At 43.5% G+C, this 19,210-nt stretch overlaps 1 protein-coding gene across 1 annotated transcript in view; it reads right to left on the reverse strand.

Annotated features, from left to right (window-relative positions):
• Positions 1-2,941: 2,941 nt before the first annotated feature.
• GLS (glutaminase) overlaps positions 2,942-19,210 on the reverse strand; it is a 73,529-nt gene continuing 57,260 nt past the window's right edge. Inside the window, exons 15-18 of the mRNA XM_081876345.1 lie at positions 10,231-10,292; positions 6,769-6,845; positions 6,607-6,670; positions 2,942-4,031 (exon numbers count right to left, since the gene is read on the reverse strand). Of these exons, the coding sequence (XP_081732471.1) occupies positions 3,875-4,031; positions 6,607-6,670; positions 6,769-6,845; positions 10,231-10,292 (360 nt within the window). The 3' untranslated portion in view covers positions 2,942-3,874. The remainder of the gene's footprint in view (positions 4,032-6,606; positions 6,671-6,768; positions 6,846-10,230; positions 10,293-19,210) is intronic.

Here is a 19,210-nt window from a genome sequence, read left to right on the forward strand (position 1 = left end):
CGGGATTTGCAGCTAAGAGTTGCTGTAGAGCTCAACGACAAGATCACGGTTATTGCTGTACCCAATTTTAAAGAGCAGAATTCCCTATTATATAACTGGTTATCTTTCCCTAAATACAGGAACACTTTGATGACTTAACGCTGAAAGCATTTAGAGGGCAGAGGCAGGTAATAGTTCCAGCTCTCGTAACTCATCTGGTGGTGGAGTCAGTTTTTACCAGGAGTGCCCCCCAAAATAATATGCCCATTCTTTAGGATTCTATGCAGTAAGCCGCTTTTATTGCAATCAAGTGGTATATAGATTTTGTTACATGCACGCTCTGCGTATCAGAGCCATTCAGTAAAAGGATGAATTTGCAAAATAAGCAGCATTGCTAGAGGTGGGTGGTTCCCCCCCCCCCCATTCCTGCCGTGATAACCTTTTAATGATCCCATGTATTTTGTATTCTGTGTTGGCAGACCATAAATGACACACAAAGTTTGAACACTGTAAATAAGTGGCAGTGCCTAATAACACGTGTGTAATTGTGGCACACCTTTGGTGTGTTTGGTTGCTAATGGAATACAGTAGTACCTCGGGTTAAATACTTAATTTGTTCTGGAGGTCCGTTCTTAACCTGAAGCACCACTTTACCTAATGGGGCCTCCCGCTGCTGCCGTGCCGCTGGAGCACGATTTCTGTTCTCATCCTGAAGCAAAGTTCTTAACCCGAGGTAATATTTCTGGGTTAGCGGAGTCTGTAACCTGAAGCGTATGTAACCCGAGGTACCACTGTAATGGTTTCCCATGGTGTCTCTTTTCATTAAAAGGGAATTGCTTTCTGGAGAGAGTCTAGATTGTGGAGGGAATTAAGAGACTGATTCTGTTGCCCAGGCTGTTCGGTGGCTAAGGCTTGTGTGCCTCACTTCGGCTCCAGAAAGATTAATTCTACAGCCCCTCTATGCAACCCTAAAAGCAGTACAATCCTCTTAAGCAAACTAGAGTCCCAGCAGTGCATGTTTCACAATACACAAGTTCAGATTGGAACCCCCCCCCCCAATCACTCAGCAAATGTGTTTTGTAAAGCTGCTGTAGAAAGAATGAAAAGCTTAATTAATATGCTTCCACTGAAAACACACATGCATAGATCGGGGAAGAAAAAGCAAACCACCTTTTTTTTGTAAGCATGTTTATTATGTTGTAAAATGCAACACCACTGAATTTGGTAATCCTGAAAATAAATCTTACGTTCAGAAGTGGTACAGCTCAAGTATATTAAGTTTAGATTCAGTTCATGGGGAAACTGTCAAGAGGCAAATACAATCATCACAGTTTCTCCTCTACAATAAAGAATGTCAAATGTCAAGCCCAGGTATTTTACTCATTGGGTCACTACAGTCACTGGTAGTTCTGCTATGAAACTAAAAAGGACATGCGTCCAGCACAACACACCCACACAAAAAATGGGATAGCTGATTCTAGGACTATTTGCAGGAGCCATTTATGTACGAAGCATAAAATTGACTTAATTCTATAGGCTGTGATGAACAAGTATAGAATGCTTAGACTTTAAAACTGAGTGTGTTCTTCAAGCAAAACAAGCCTTTTTGGTAAACAAAAAACAGGTTAGCAACAGAAAACAGAACTAAAGGACAGTATATTTATAAATAAACCCACATGTAAATGAACTGCCTCCAATGGGCCACAATTACTTTACAAATTGCAACTTCCTCTTGTAATGAGGAAAAGCTATAACTACCTTCGAAGAGGCTGGTACTAAAATAGTTGCTGTCTACTGGCAGGGTGGAAATACTAATGTTAATCTCAAACTATTTGAGGGGAAATGGCTTTCATTTGCTTATATGCATAATGCTTTTTTTTTTTCTTTGCAGTATTACAATTTGATTAAATAGTGATAACTATAGACTACTGAAATGTCAAAAGGATAAATTTGAATACTTTAAGGAGATATACGTAGAATATGATTCGTTTTGGAGAAAAGAACAGCTATGACTCTCTAGGCCCGGCAAATGGACTTTTATACTTTCAGTCTTTGCAGAATATTGCTAAGCACTTCTGAGGAGTTGCAGGAAACTCTGTCCTCAATTTGGCTCAAAGAACGTTAGTGGAGGGGTGTGGCACAGAGCCCAGTGGATGTCATTTAGGAAAATAAAGCATGTGGAGTTCTTGAAAGAAACTCCTAAAACCTGTGAACAAATAGGATATTCTACCAGTAATGAGAGGTTTGCTAAAATGTGCAACTTCCATCTTTTATTTTTGGAATCCATTTTTAAGCCTCTCTTGTTATGCAAGACCTGTTTTGGATCCTCATACCATGTCCATACCATGTGTTTTTCTGCACGTCTCCTTTCCTCCTCCTGGCTTTATTGTCTGCTCTTCCTTATTATACAACAAGAACAACAGAAAATGGTGGCTATGATTCTGGATCAATCCACCTTCATATGGCCTGCAACCCAGTTTTGATCCACTGCTTATTATAATGTAAAATCTCAGGCCTATCCCTTCATATGCTCAGTCTCAAACCCCTCATCTTTCTATGGTGTAAGCATTTCCTTAAGGATGCAAATCATTCTACTTTAGTCATTGTTTCCTTCAACAAAACCCAGTCCGCTCTCTAGTAATGGCTCAGCTGATCTTCCACAGGAGGGGTAGCAACATCAACACCACATGGAATCCTTATTTCAAGTTCACAAAGATTTCATATAGCTCCCACCTTTATCATTTGTTTGCATCTAGATTGATTCTGACATGATGAACATCCATTTGATCAGGTCCCTTAAGCAAGTTGCACATAGCATGAGTGTCACCAAGTTGAGAATGGAGGTTAGTTGGAAGTCCCCTTCTGACACCATTGTTGCAATTATTTCCCCTGGCGTGAAACCAGCCCCCACATCACCTTTATCCACACATAATTTGAATTTAGATTTACGCACTATAAAATGCCAGGTTCTCTATTTATACCTGCAGGTCCTTGATTGGAATGAAGTATTTGCTACTGCTAAATAAAGAATACAAGGAGTAAACACTTGCCGTCAGTCATAGTCCAGTGTGGTATGTATACGACGATTTGGTGAAAAACCAGCGGTTGCCAAAGGACTGAAGAGTGTTTCAGCAGCCAGACATGAAGATAAAGCAGATTTGATAGAAACATCTAAGATCTCGTAGTTCTCTAATTACATTCCTCTATATCTTTTGGTCAAACAAACCTTAGAACAGATTCCCTGATAAAAACGATATTTGAATAAAAAGTTAAGCCTAGACCACTGACCCCAGTCAACAATCTATACTTCTGAGAATTTACATGATGTAAACAAGTATCATGGGAAATTAAAAACACAACAAATACGTAAGTGCAGATTGTAGCTCAACACACACAGACTAAATCCACATCACGCATCCAAACTAAATCCACGTCAGCAACAAATCTTGAAAACCTAGCAAGACCACATTGACACTTGTGTGTGGCCCAGTTCCGCTTAGGCACACTTCCCAGACGGCTTCAATTAATAATTTTTTTTAAAAAAAAGCAGAACGGGGGAGAGGGAGTTCTTGACCATGGAGTGAAGCATCACAGAAAACAGAAAAATAAATAAAGTAGTGCACAAAGCCAACAGCAGCTAATATTTCTTTTTTTTCCTATCGGTTATAAGTAGCACGAGGTAATATTGCTCACATCATGAAAGGAGACATGGAAGTTTTGTTTTTCTGAAAGAGAAACTAGACTTGTCTGTGCGCGATGAAGAAAGCTCCTGTAACACTGAAACAAAGATACATCACTATCCAATAGAAACACACACGCTCTTCATAATCATTTTTTCCACATTAATTAGATCAGTAATCTCAATTCTTGGGATCTAGCAGGGGGGAAAAGAGGGTTATAGTAAGCCGTCGAGGTTCTTCTGCACAGTTTGGTTTTCCTTTCCACTGCCAGAATCGTCCGGAGGCGTGTACTGGACCTGATATTCTTGAAGAATTTTAAATACATCATGATGTCCAAAATGCAAAGCTTCATCCATAGGTGTGTTGTTCCATCTGCAGGAGCAAAAACATTCAGGTTGAAGAAGATGATGTGGGTATCAAAATATATCGGAAGCTCTTGCCATATTTGTAAAACCGCCCCCCTTTTCATCCAAGCTTGGAGCAGCTTTTTAGAATTAAAATAACCCAGAGAAGCAAGCTGATAGAGTGACTTGCCCGAGGTCAGCCAGTATGTTAAGCGAGGAGTTAAAATGGGGATAGTGAGTTTCTCTTTTCCCTAGTGAAAAGGCAGGGAGATGGTGTGTCAGGTTCCACCCAACATTGTGGGTGCCCGGCACGCATGTGTGACATCAGCATGTGACATCACACATCGTCGCCGCAGCAGGAGGCATCAATAGGTGTCTTTAAATCACAAGCATTTAATGAAAGCAGTGGGCAACACGTCTGCCTGCTTGCAGAACAAAAATCTGCTTGTGCAATGGCACTAAAGATTTCTCTTACTCCCCACCCTCGTGCACCCTAAAAACAGCTCAAGAGGGTCCCTCCAACCTTCTGGAGCAGATTCTGGGGGAACCACACGAGGGAGGAAGTCCTGCCGCAACCTCGCCCAATAAACCTAATTGCTTTTTAATGTACAATGATGTTTACGGCGAGGAACGCAGCAGGGAGTACAGGGTTCAGGCATGACTTAACTACCATGGAAGAAAACCCATGCAACGTGAATGGTTGTGCCATCATCACAGTTCCCAATCTGTAGGCAGGCTGCATGTTTCTCTCCTCCACAGGAACCCGTTGCAATCTGCAGAAGAAGCTCAAAGCATCTGAAGCAACCTTGAGGTCCTCAGGTTTGTTTTCTGTAAACAAGGGACTCCGCTAACAAGCCCATTTCATTCTACAGTGGTGCCCCGCAAGACGAATGCCTCGCAAGACGAAAAACCCGCTATACGAAAGAAGGGTTTTCCGTTTTGGAGGCGCTTCGCAAAACGAATTTCCCTATGGGCTTGCTTCGCAAGACGAAATGTCTTGCGAGTTCCTGCGGGGTTTTTTTTCTTTTTTCCCCCTTTTCCTAAGCCGCTAAGCCGCTTATCAGCTGATCCGCTGATAAGCCGCTTAACAGCTGATCCGCTAAAAGCCGCTAAACCGCTAATAGCGCTAATCCGCTAAGCTGTCAATGGGCTTGCTTCGCAAGACGAAAAAACCGCTATACGAAGAGCCTCACGGAATGGATTAATTTCGTCTTGCGAGGCACCACTGTACCAAAGAAAATTCCGCATGGGGTTACGTCAAAAGCAATGAAACTGAAGGTGAAACTCAAAAGTGAAGTTGATTATAAGCCATAAAACCAAGGATGGCCTGAGTATGGATATATGTGCTCTCACAGTCTGACCTGTGCATAGAATCTTAAGAGCTGGAAGGGACCCAAGGGTCATCCAGTCTAACCCGCAAACAATGCAGGAATGGTTCAATGTGCCAAAGCTCATTGAATTAAATAGGCTTAAGGACATCTGGCATTGCACAAAACCAGGCTAGGAGTCTGTTAGTTTGTACAGGGAAGGATGTTGACAAAATGTAAAAAAAATATTGGAGCACAATGTCTAGGCTCAGGTGGCCCGGAATGCCTTCCATCAGCTTTGGCTGGTGGTCCAGCTACGCCCCTATCTGGACAAGGGTAGCCTAACTACTGTTGTCTATGCTCTGGTAACATCAAGGTTAGATTACTGCAATCTGTTATACGTAGGGCTGCCTCCGAAGATTCAGAAACTTCAGCTGGTGCAGAATTCAACGGCCAGGTTGTTCAACGGAACAAGACGGTTTGAGCATATTACACCGATCCTGGTCCGACTGCACTGGCTACCAGTTAGTTTCCGGGCCCAATTCAAAGCACTGGTTTTGACCCATAAGGCCTTAAACGGCTCAGGACCGCAATACCTCAAGGACCGCCTCTTTCCATGTTAACCTATGTGGACCCTGAAATCATCTTCTGAGGCCCTCCTTCGTGTGCCGCCTCCTCGAGAGGTCTAGAGGGTGGCAACTCAAGAACAGGGCCTTCTCTGCAGTGGCTCCCTGTCTATGGAATGCTCTCCCCAAAGAAGTTTGCCTGGCGCCTTCATTACACACCTTTAGGCACCAGGCAGAAAGGTTCCTTTTTAACCAGGCCTTTGGGTGATCTGTTTGACATTTTGTGCCCTTTTAAATGTGGCTCTTTTCAGGGGATATTATTGGGTTGTTGTTTTTATTCTGCTTATATATGTTGTGATCTTTTCTGTGAACCACCCTGAGACCTTTGGGTATAGGGTGGTATAGAAACTCTAATAATAATAATAATAATAATAATAATAATAATAATAATAATAATAATATTCTTCCCATTTCACTGCCTTGATTCCTTCCCAAGCACATGTAGACTAGGAATATTCTGTAACTAAGCCCAGAACCCTGCCTCCCACCTTCCCTATTAGCAGAATCAGCAGCCGCCTGGCTTGCATATAGAGAATTCTCATTACGTTCCCCATAAAATATCCGCTTTTCAGCACACAAATTCCTCGGAGAACAGTGCCCACGAAGCCAGCGCTGCCGTAATTTAATTGACTGCGAATACTCCCCTGTATGTTCAAGTGCAGATGCTCACCTGTCTTTGGGGAAAGGATTCACTTTGCAGGCTTCCAGCAAAAATTTAACTACCTCTACGTGACCTACAAAACACAAGGAGGAGGATAATTTTATGCACTCGTTATATTAAACGACGCTAAAATGTTAACAAGAAATGCCGGAGATTATTCACTGCCACAACCTTCCGCAGCCGCTACGTGCAACGCTGTCCGGGAATCGTAGTCTCTCTGCTCCATATCCATGCCTGACAAAGCAAACCTGAAATAAATAAAATTATTATTAAAATTTGAGAGGAAAATGGGGGGGAGGGGATAAAGAGCTCAGTCCCAAATAATGCAGAACCAAGCATCTAGTGTTTCCTAAGCCTTGGATATGAGGAAAACTTAATTAGAAGTTCAAAATATATCGATCGGTATCTAAAGCTTTCCATATGCTGATGGAAGAACTTTGTCAGTGGAATGGGAGGAAGGCCATTTTGGGCAATTCACCCTCTGCCCTCTTCCCAAATCTGTTCCACAAAGTGTTGGCGGCTCCTTCTGGAGGCAGATTCAGGAGGGCTGAAGGGGGACTCACCCAAAAATGCCTCTCTTCCTCATTTCACTGACTGAGTCCTTTCATTAGGAAATCGAACACTGGTCCTGAAAGACCTACATTGGCTCCCAGTACATTTCTGAGCATAATTCAAAGTGCTGGTGCTGACCTTTAACACCCTAAACCAGGCACCCCCAAACTTGGTCCTCCAGATGTTTTGGGACTACAATTCCCATCATCCCTGACCACTGGTCCTGTTAGCAAGGGATGATGGGAGTTGTAGTCCCAAAACATCTGGAGGACCAAGTTTGGGGGTGTCTGCCCTAAACAGCCTTGGCCCAGTGTACCTGAAGGAACATCTCCATCCCTGTCATCCAGCCTGGACACTGAAGTCCAGCTCTGAGGGTCTTCTGCTGGTTCCCTCACTGCGAGAAGTGAAGCTACAGAGGGCCTTCTCAGTAGTGGTGCCCTCCCTGTGGAACGCCCTCCCATCAGATGTCAAGGAGAGAAACAGCTACGCAACCTTTAGAAGACATCTGAAGGCAGCCCTGTATAGGGAAAGTTTTTAATGTTTAATTACTGCAATTTTCCTTCTATAAGATGCACCCATGTATAAGACGCCCACTATTTTGGGGGACTCCAATTTAAGAAAATGGGGGGAGATGGCCCCTGTGTATAAGACGCCCCCAAATTTTGGACATTATTTTTTAGGGGGGAAAACTAGTCTTATACACAGAAAAATACAGTATGTTTTGGTATATGCTGGAAGCTGCCCAGAGTGGCTTCAGCACCCCAGTCAGATGGGCTGGTTACAAATAAAACAACAACAACAACAACAACAATATAGCATTGGGCACCACCCACTGACCTGGTTTGCACTTAATGCTAAACCCACGGTTTATTAAACCATGATTTAAGCATTGTATGAACCCAACTTAGCGGCTTAACTATGGATGATTAATTCTGGTTGAAGGTCATTCATTAACTAAGGCTTGTGGTTGCTTTATAAGCCTTTGCTAACATTAATCATAGCTTAGTGTTATGTGCAAACCTAGACCTCCTGCTCAACTATAGTTAAATGTGGCTAGCAGCATTTGAGCAGGGCTGGCTCGAATAAAGAGTGGGGAAATTTGAACCTCTCTCAAGGCTCAGCTGCTGGTGTTTTTAACTATTCTTCAATATAATAAAGTTAGGTTTAAGTGTTCATCTGCCAGACACCTCAGCTTTAACTATGGTTAGTGTTTGCCATGCCTTAGCTAACCGGGCCATTAAATGGGGAATGTGTTTCAATCTTCCAAATTGTAATACGTTTGCTAGGAGGCTCTATGTGTGAAGAGTTTTCCTTCCTTTCCAGTCATTCTGAAAAGCCTTGGTTCCCCCCTTTGCATTCAAGCACTGTGCTGGCTTGTAAAACAAAATAACATCAGAGCAGCCATTGGTTCTGCATATAAACTAGAAAAGCAGAAACGTTTCAAAACAAAGGCAAAAAAATTTAAAAACGAGCAGAGGGCATGTAATCTCGCTCCTGTAATATTTTCACCATGGCTCTGTAAGCTTTAATCACTTGCTCTGCAGATTTAATTGATGAAAGCTTTAATTGGTATGCTTTTTAAAACCCGCAATTGTACTAGCTTTATGCAACAGGTTCCTGGCATTCCCAACAGTATTCATATAAAATAATGGAGCACAAACAGGGTTGTGGGGAGTGTGCATCTCAACCGCAATATTATGTATTAAAAAATAATTTATATTGCCAGCGGTCACATGCACACAATGCACTTAAATCACATTTATACCATATATAAATGGCCTTTCTCCCCCTCCTCTTTTCTTGGGAGGCTCGAAGGGAAGTGTGAAACATGGGTAAGTGACACCTGGAAACGTTCCTCTCAATCTTATCCCCCCGAAACCTTGAAACTATGTACACTGATAGTTCTCTAGGTAAGTCAGGTCAACTTCAAAGGAACCGACTGGTGCTCAGAGCCAAAGTCATGGCTCACCGGAAATAATCCAGAGAACCTTAGATTACCTCTCACAAAGCGACAATTCCCAGCGCCCTTAAACTACCGTTTGCAGGATTATTCCCTGGGGGGAAGACATGTGCTCTGGCTGTATGGTGCAGATGTGGCCACTCTGCAGCCAGAACTAATAATAATAATAATAATAATAATAATAATAATAATAATAATAATAATAATTTATTTATATCCCGCCCTCCCCAGCCGAAGCCGGGCTCAGGGCGGCTAACAACAATCAAATAATCCAACATTCTAAAAACATTTCATTATAAAAATTAATTAAAATCAAATTGATGGCAACCGTTAAGCAAAATTCTGTGAAGATTGCCAGAGGAGGGAGTCAGGCTGTGCCCTGGCCAAAGGCCAGGCGGAACAGCTCTGTCTTGCAGGCCCTGCGGAAAGATGTCAAGTCCCGCAGGGCCCTAGTCTCTTATGACAGAGCGTTCCACCAGATGGGAGCCACAGCCGAAAAAGCCCTGGCTCTAGTTGAGGCCAGCCTAACCTCTCTGAGGCCTGGGACCTTCAGGATGTTTTTATTTGCAGACCGTAAGTTCCTCTGTGGGACATACCAGGAGAGGCGGTCCCGTAGGTATTGTATTTTTATTTTATATTATATTTACTTATATTTTTATTTTATTTTATTTATTTTTTAAATTTCTATGCCGCTTTATATTTTTAATAAAGCGGTGTACAGCATATTAAAATCAATAAAACTCAATAATATATCACTGGTTCCCCACAGGAGACATGATTATTAAGGAACCATGTAGTAATTGAATCCTCTTTCCACCTTGAATAGAGTGTCTCTGGAATCTAAGACTATAATTATTGTTCAAATGGATCTTCCATCGCTCACAGTGTCTCTGAACATGGCCCAGCCAAGTTTAATATATACATTATATAGGATTGCCATACGTCCACGATTCCAATGACGGAATTAGCGCCTGGGGGAATTTTTTGGGGAAATTTGCAAAATGTCCGGGTTTTAGAAACTTAAAAAAAAAAAGCTCGGATTTTTAATTCTTGAAATATGGCTACCCTATATGGCATACACATTTCACATAATGCAGCACAAAGCAAAATATGGATTTTACCTTCGTAGTGCAGACACATCACCAGTGTAGGCAGCAAACAGGAGATTTATCACAGATTTCACCTGTAATGGAGAAGGGAAAGGGGGAGGGATTTATAATGTGTGTTTTTTTTTCTATTTTCCTGGGAGGTGCAGAAGGGAGTATAAAAACATGCTAACACCTGCAAACTTTCATGTCAGCCTTATCAGCAGCAACTTTGCCTCTGTATAAATTTCTAGTTCTGGACAACTTCAAAGCAATTAAACCGGTGGAACACAGCCAAAGTTGTCACTTGGAAAGGTTAGCAGCTGATATCTGAGAAAGGCTGTATTTAATAGTGGGGCAGGAGAGCAAAAACAAAACAAAAAAGTCACATCTGGCAACCAATCCGCCCCTTTGGTTTCAGATAGTACATGGGTAGTCGAGTCTACAAAGGCCAGGACACAAATTTTCACAGCCCTCTAGCAGCTCATTTACCAGAAGTAATGTATTTAGCATTAACTCTGGAAGTATATGGGACGTAGGTGGCGCTGTGGGTTAAACCACAGAGCCTAGGACTTGCTGATCAGAAGGTTGGCGGTTCGAATCCCCGTGACGGGGTGAGCTCCCGTTGCTCAGTCCCTGCACCTGCCAACCTAGCAGTTCGAAAGCACGTCAAAGTGCAAGTAGATAAATAGGTACCGCTCCGGCGGGAAGGTAAACGGCATTTCCGTGCGCTTCTCTGGTTCGCCAGAAGCGGCTTAGTCATGCTGGCCACATGACCCGGAAGCTGTACGCCGGCTCCCTTGGCCAATAAAGCGAGATGAGCGCCGCAACCCCAGAGTTGGCCACGACTGGACCTAATGGTCAGGGGTCCCTTTACCTTTACCTTTTACTGGAAGTATATACTCAATTCTGACCACAATGTATATTGTGCTCTAGGAGGCTTAGTTTGGTCTAAATTTGTGTCCCAGGCTTTTTTGACTCATCTACCCATATACTATCTGAAACCAAAGGGGTACACTGGTTGCCAAATATATTGCCAGAAATATATTGGCATTATAACCCTAACCCTACCCCACTACAATGTCAGGTAACCAAAATACTATTTAAAAAGAATATATATTCACGTTTGTAGCAAATTTATATTTTATGTACATTTTATTATTTAAAGAGACCCAAGAGAGTGGGTGAAATAAGATAATTAAACATAGGACAGGCAGAAACTATTGGGAGACAGCTTTATACAACAAGTGCTGAGCACACTTTTCAAGCTCTTACTATTTCACACGTTGGACTTAGGCACAGGTTATTTATCCAGTTAATTCAATTTATACCCCTACCCTTCCTCCCAAAGGGACCCAGGGCATCAAACATGGCAGCAACCATATTGTTTCCAGTAAGGCGTGACCCATGCAAAGGCTTCTGGGAAACTGCAGCACAGTGCAGGGTCCATTCCAAAGAGGAAGCCTGTGAGTTTTTGACAAGCTCTTTCTCTCCCCCATCATATATATATATATATATATATATATATATATATATATATAATGGTAAGAGTCATCCCACAGAGACCCCAAAACACATAGCCAGCTCCAGCACTATTTGTAGAAGAAATTACAGTGGTACCTCAGGTTACAGACGCTTCAGGTTACAGACTCTGCTAACCCAGAAATAGTACCTCGGGTTAAGAACTTTGCTTCAGGATGAGAACAGAAATCATGCAGTGGCAGTGGGAGGCCCCATTAGCTAAAGTGGTACCTCAGGTTAAGAACAGTTTCAGGTTAAGAACGGACCTCTGGAACGAATTAAGTTCTTAACCAGAGGAACCACTATACAGTGTGTTCCACTTAAACAGGGATCTCCCAGAACAAATAGTACCCACTCGATCCCTACTTGGGTTCACTACTAGGAACATGCTAGTGGGAAGTGGGCCCCTCCCGGTGACACCACATATACAGGAAAGGGAGTCCACACACACACACACACACACACACACACACACACACACAGAGCTTTCAGGCAGTTTGGAACCCTGATCTCTCAAGCATTCCAGAACCCTGATACCTCAATGTTCCAGAACCCTGACACCTCAAGCATTCCAGAACCTTGATCCCTCAGCGTTCCAGAACCCTGACCCCTCAGCATTCCAGAACCCTGACACCTCAATGTTCCAGAACCCTGACCCCCTCAGTGTTCCAGAACACATGGAAACCTGTATGCAAGGTGGCTCCCTCCCTTCTGACTTTTGTACATGAAGATGCCACCCTCTCGTTTTCTGTTCCTGCTTCCTCTTTAACCGTGAGCAGAACGGCACTTCCCAAGTGGAAGGAAGCAGGATTGGGCCACAGCTCGTCCCAGACTTTGTCACCTTGTGCAACCCCTGCGCAGGCCTGCCTGCTCACCTCTCAGCCTACCTGCTTGCCTCTATTTGTTGAATTGCCAGTGCTTTATCTTGGCAAAAACAGATTATCGCCAGCAACTCTCCCCAACAAACAGAACTCAAAGCCACGAACGCGAGTCAAGGATACGGCGGCAATGATACACTACCCTGGCCTATTTGCAAGACTGACTCAAAATGTGGCAGCTTCCGTCCTTGCGTGGGTAAGGAATAGAGAGTCTTTGACGCTGTTTTGCTTAGATACAGAAGTGGAGGAACTGGCAGAGTAACACGAGAACCACAAGAACGATGAATTCGCAAAAGGTCAAATGTCCCTGCCTGGCTAATAAATTATTAAATTGACTCAAATAACTCTTGGCCAAATAATCCATTTTTTCCCCAAGCTTTGGTGATAGTAAGGAAGCAGCTTGGTGGGAGAGCACATGCCCTGCTTGCAGAAGGGCTCGTGTTAAGTCACCAGCATCCTTAGGTAGGGTTGGGGCAGTCCAATCTGAAAACCTGCATGCCCATCAGTATAGAAAATATTGAACTTGGTGGACTGATGATCAGTGTCTGCAATAAGGCAGCTTCCAACATTTAAGGGTGAGTTTATACCAAGCCAGGATGATTTCCCAAATCTATTCAACAGTTCACTGGCAGCACTCATGTTTAAGATGTTTTTTTTAAGAGCTGAGACCAGGAAAGCCAAATGGAAGGATGCAAAATAAAAGAAGCAGAAACCAATAATATCACATAAACCAGCTTTGCAACTAGTTACCATTTTCTTGGTTTAAACGTGGTAAGATTTTTCAGCCTGCAATCCCTTATGTGTAACTCCTGGCTTTGGGCTCATAGTTTTCAAAAGACAACATGGAGGCAAGTGTGATTTTCCCTCAAACATTTCCCACTCGAATGGAACCTTAATAGCAACTTATGATTTTCTTGATACGGTGCTGGTTTTGACACCAGCGCAAAAGAAAAACGTTAAGTTTGTTTTTGTTCTATTTAACCCAGAAGCACATCCATTGCATTAGTAAGGCAAGACTACATCTATGTGCTTCGATTTATATATACAGTGGTGCTTCAGGTTACATACGCTTCAGGTTACAGACTCCACTAACCCAGAAATAGTGCTTCAGGTTAAGAACTTTACCTCAGAATGAGAACAGAAATTGTGCTCTGGTGGTGCAGCAGCAGCAGGAGGCCCCATTAGCTAAAGTGGTACCTCAGGTTAAGAACAGTTTCAGGTTAAGAACGGACCTCCAGAACGAATTAAGTTCTTAACCCGAGGTACCACTGTATGTATTTCAAAACACATAAGCAATATTCCACCAGCAATATTCTATTAGTCATGAAGATAAAGGTTTGAGAACTGCTGTCCTAGAATGGGAATTTGTGATTAAGAATTTGTGATTAAGGACTGATTCGTCCATCAAGCTGTTTCAGACTCCCTAAATGAATCGCTCCTAACGTGGCAGTCTAGTTTTCGCTTAAAACACACATTTTCCTTCTCAGCTCAAAAGGGGGGCAATTCCCTCCTCACCTAGCCTCTGGATTGCTGTGCATGCAAAAACAAATTCCTGAGATGAATCAATTTTGCTCAGAGCTTGATTAAATTCCCTGAGATTTTTCTGCCCGAGGTCACTGTGGTTTGATCTACAGATGTCGGAATGGGATGCTTTCCAGGCAACTCCTTCCCTGCTATCTGAAAATCATCCCACTCCTTTAGATTCATGATTAAATATAGATATTAGAGGCTTTAAAACTTTCCACACGATTACTCTGCGGAATAAAGGAAAGCAGAACGGAAATGCTACATTTGTTGAGAAATTCTTCCTTACATCCCGACGACAAAAAAGCAGGAGAGCAGCATTAATCAAAGATACCACTAAGAAAAAGATCTCTTGCTAAATTCAAGGTATTAACATTTACAAAGGTGTTAACCAAATGCCAATCATCTTGGTAAAGGTAAAGGTAAAGGTAAAGGGACCCCTGACCATTAGGTCCAGTCATGGCCAACTCTGGGGTTGCGGCGCTCATCTTGCTTTATTGGCCGAGGGAACTGGCGTACAGCTTCCGGGTCATGTGGCCAGCATGACTAAGCCGCTTCTGGTGAACCAGAGCAGCACACGGAAATGCCGTTTACCTTCCCGCCGGAGCGGTACCTATTTATCTACTTGCATCTTGATGTGCTTTCGAACTGCTAGGTTGGCAGGAGCAGGGACCGAGCAACAGGAGCTCACCTCGTCGCAGGGATTTGAACCGCCGACCTTCTGATCGGCAAGCCCTAGGCTCTGTGCTTTAACCCACGTCCCTAATCATTTGGGTAAGATTATACAAAACCAGGTCTTTCCCCCCCCCCCCCCGCCAGAACTGAGTTCTGGCACCTTTGAGGTGGGTGCCATTGCCATTCTAGAAAAAATATCACTGTGCTGAACCTATTTTATTCATCCCAACAACTGCAAAACTGCTCAGTAAAATTGACCAAATTCATCTCACTTTCTGAAACCTCACAAACGGTGCACACACACAACACACCCTCCCTGGCTCACTGACTTAAGCAGAACACACACGAGAGCATGGCATTAATAAAACAATCCTGGTGTCAGCACTGCTCAATGGCTTTCCTGGCCTGTTTCCAACAGACTTTTAGGATCTGCAGAGCACTGTAACGGACTTAAATTCTGTGTGTTGCTGTTCAAAGAAAAGGCATTAGCAGCAGCCAAGTGGCGGCGTCTTTCGTGTTTATACTTGGCCCAGCTCCAAAGACGTTCAAGATAGTAATCTTTGATTTCAGCTGTGCCACAATCAAACTAGCATTCTGACCAGTTCACAGGCAGCCTGAGGATCTTGCACCCAAGAGCAAAATGAGGCAACAGCTGTTGTCCTTGCAGGGCCTCGGCACCTATTGTTAACAGGATGTGCCCCTGTTAATCCGGCTCAAAGTGGGATTAGCGCCAATGTGCAAAAAATAGATTCTGTACTGTCTGAGGTGAGTGTGTTTCTGGTGAACCAGAACCAGTAGCTTACTGGGAGAGCTCTGCATTTGCGATTGCAGGTTTTCTCTCTCCTCCTATCAAATAAAAAGGAAAAAGGCAACAACGAAACAAGTGTAAGATATCTATGCAATGCCTGTGTATGAAAGAATCTGAAAAAAATAGCCTCAGTTGACATCATGCCAGGTACAGGTTACAAATGGTATCTGGAAACTCAAACAAAGGGGAACACTTAATTTCGCTGAACCATGTTAATCCGTGCCACCACACAACCCTTGCCCTATTCAAAACTAAACCAAGCGCCAGGAAAGTGAAAACTGATCAAATCCCATCCCCAGACTTCAAAGCTAAAACGAAACTGTAGTGCTGAACATGGCAGCGAAAACCTCAACGCTACGTTACGAGATGCCCTCCGACAGCATCAAGTCTTGCAGTATACCTGAAGGAGAGTCTCCACCCCTATCGTTCAGCCCAGACACTGAAGTCCAGCTCCGAGGGCTTTCTGGCGGTTCCCTCACTACGAGAAGTGAAGCTACAAGGAACCAGGCAGAGGGCCTTCTCGGTAGTGGCACCCGCCCTGTGGAACGCCCTCCCACCAGATGTCAAGGAAATAAACAACTATCTGACTTTTAGAAGACATCTGAAGGCAGCCCTGTTTAGGGAATTTTTTTATGCTTGATGTTTTATTGTTTTTAATACTCTGTTGGGAGCTGCCCAGAGTGGCTGGGGAGGCCCAGCCAGATGGGTGGGGTATAAGTAATAAATTATTATTATCATCATCATCATTAGTGCAACTGCGAAAAACTTCCACAAAAAACCCTGCATGCAGAAATCTAGTATCCGCAAGAAGCCTCAGGGTCATCTCAAAACTGAAACTGGTGTGAGGACAAAGAAAAGAGGACACCTTCACCCTGGTATGGCTCCCCTTTATTACATACACAGCCCAACTAGACAACAAGAAAAAACACAAGAACTCCAATATGGCTAATTTGACCCAACAGCAACCCCCCCCCCCCCTTTACACACAAACAAAACTCACTGCAGTCAACTTTAGGCAACCAATCAACGAAAACATGAATGGAAAGAGAAACATGAATGGAAAGGGAACCTACTTTCCCTGTGACACTGACACACAAACTGCACACATAACACTATGTAAAAGTGTATCCCCCCCCCATTCCTCTTCTCCCCCAAACTCATATTGCCTATAACATTAGGGTCTCACATCAAATGTAACTGACTTGTAGGAAGGACTCTATGAACTGAAAGCAGAGATGCCGTACACTTGTTACCCAAGGAAATCTTAATAAAAACTTTATATATATATATATATATATATGTTGATATGGCGGGAGATAATGCAATGGCACAGAATGAATAAAGAAAGACTACAATATATTCTGCTTTTGACTTTGCCGGCAACAGCATTGATTTTCGTACTGTACAATTTTGCCAAAAACAATTGTGCGCTCGCTCTCTCTCTCTCTCTCTCTGTAAAGCACTCAGTCTGGCTATTCTGGTACAGCACCCAGAAAGATGGTCTAAACTTCCCTACCCTACCAAAACCATGAAACTCCCCAGTTTGGGGATGCCACATTATTTTTAATCATGTCACTGCAAGCAAGCAAAGAGGAATATCATCAATACCTCAGGAATTGGACAACTCGGGAGATGGTGTTGGACTTTTGCAGGAAGAGAGGAGAACTAGCCCCATTGTACATCGGGGAGGGCTGTGTGGAGAGAGTCTCTTCCTTTAAATTCCTAGGAGTTTATCTCAGTGAAGATCTTACTTGGAAAATAAATACAACCCAGGTGGTTAAGAAAGCCCAACAGAGACTCCATCTCCTCAGAGTATTGTGAAAGAACGATGTCAATCAACATCTGATGATCTCCTTCTACCGGTCCACAATAGAAAGTGTCCTTTCATACTGCATCACGGTGTGGTATGCTGGTTTGACATCATCTGATAGGAAATGCCTACAGAGGGTGGTGAATACAGCACAAGATATTATGGGCTGTCCTGTGAATCCGCTGGATGAAATAGCGGAAGAACGTTGCCTCAGGAGAGTGAGGAAAATTCTCAGGGATGATTCACACCCTGGCCGGCACTTTCTTGATCTCCTGCCCTCAGGCAGAAGATATAAAAGCATGATTAGTCGCACCAACAGGGTAAAGAACAGCTTCTATCCCTGGGCTGTTAGGCTGCTGAATGAAAAGATAACAACAGGGCAACTGAGTTTCGGGTTTGGTGGGTGTGGGTCAGTAAACGAGGGGAATTAAGACTAACAGAACTAAGTGGGGGGTGCTCGTGTAATCTCACTGCATACAAGTTGTACAAGTGACAATAAAGTATTTCAATTTCATTTCTCAGGAGACAGCTCCTGGTTTGCCCCCTAGGTGGTGCACAGTCACAATATTGTAGTGTCTGTAGGTTGTTTGATATTTCCCCCTCAACCCTCTGCCTCCCTACAATCACACTGGCATTAACTTCACAATGCTGTTAGGGTAGCTTTTATTTTTGGAGGCCGGCGGCAGCATTAACTCACAAAGCTGCTTCCAGGGATTTCATTTTGGAACCACAGATGCAGAATTAACTTGAAATGATGCCCACCTAAGCATTTATATTTGCACAGATACCTCCTCCCGCAGCCCCACAAAGTCCCAGCTTGCTCTCGGCCGTTTCAAAAGTCGAGCTGAAAATACAAGTGTAAGGAACCCAGAAAAGAATAACAGCAGCAAACTATGGATCGAGCGGGAAGCTCTCCCAGCCTTCACTCAAATCATCTTAATATAGAAATTCGTTATCTACAGAAGGATGCAATTTCCGAAGATTGAGAATTATTAGACAAAAGAGCCGGACGCAACAATAATTTGGATTTCCGAGATCTTCGAAAACCGTACTAGGTGTTAAGTTCAGTAAAGTAAGAACGCAAGAGGAGCCAATGACCCACCTAGGGCAGGATCCTGTTCTCAGTGGCGAACCGCTGTGACACCCACAAACCAGACCTGGACGCAGCAACACTCACAACTCCCCATTTGTGTTTCCAAGGAACCTGCATTCAAAGGCACGCTCTCTGACCGTGGAGATAAAAGCAGCCATTCAAATGTGCCACTGGAATCGTGGCAATTGTTTTCTGGGTGTCTTCGTGGAGACGTGCAAAACGTTCTCTTTAATAATGTGTCCCCCAACAGACACGGAACACACAGAGAATCCAAGACTATCACCAGAGCGAACAGCTCCTCTGCTCACATATTAGAGAACAGTTTCCCAAACTTGGGCTTGCTGCTGCTGTTTTTGGACTACAGTTCCCATCATCCCTGACCACTGGTCCTGCTAGCTAAGGATGATGGGAGTTATAGTCCAAAAACAGCTGGATTCCCAGGTTTGGGAAACCCTGTAAGCTACCCTTTCAAGGACCCCCCCTGAACAGTCTCCTCCCAGAGCAACATCCCATAAGGCCACCGTTACAAGTTAGTTTCACCCTCCCTGTGCACGAGCCAAAGCACTCTGAATTTATGGGATGTGCGTACGGATTTCACCCACTGTCAACGCATGAAAATTTGGATATGCACTGGTTTTCGCTTCTGGGCTTCTCATTGATTTCTGATCCTGTGGGCAATGGCGTTTTATTATACCAACTGACCCAGC

The sequence above is a fragment of the Podarcis erhardii genome (assembly GCF_964252035.2).
Source record: "Podarcis erhardii genome assembly, chromosome: 1".
NCBI classification, from domain to species: domain Eukaryota; kingdom Metazoa; phylum Chordata; class Lepidosauria; order Squamata; family Lacertidae; genus Podarcis; species Podarcis erhardii.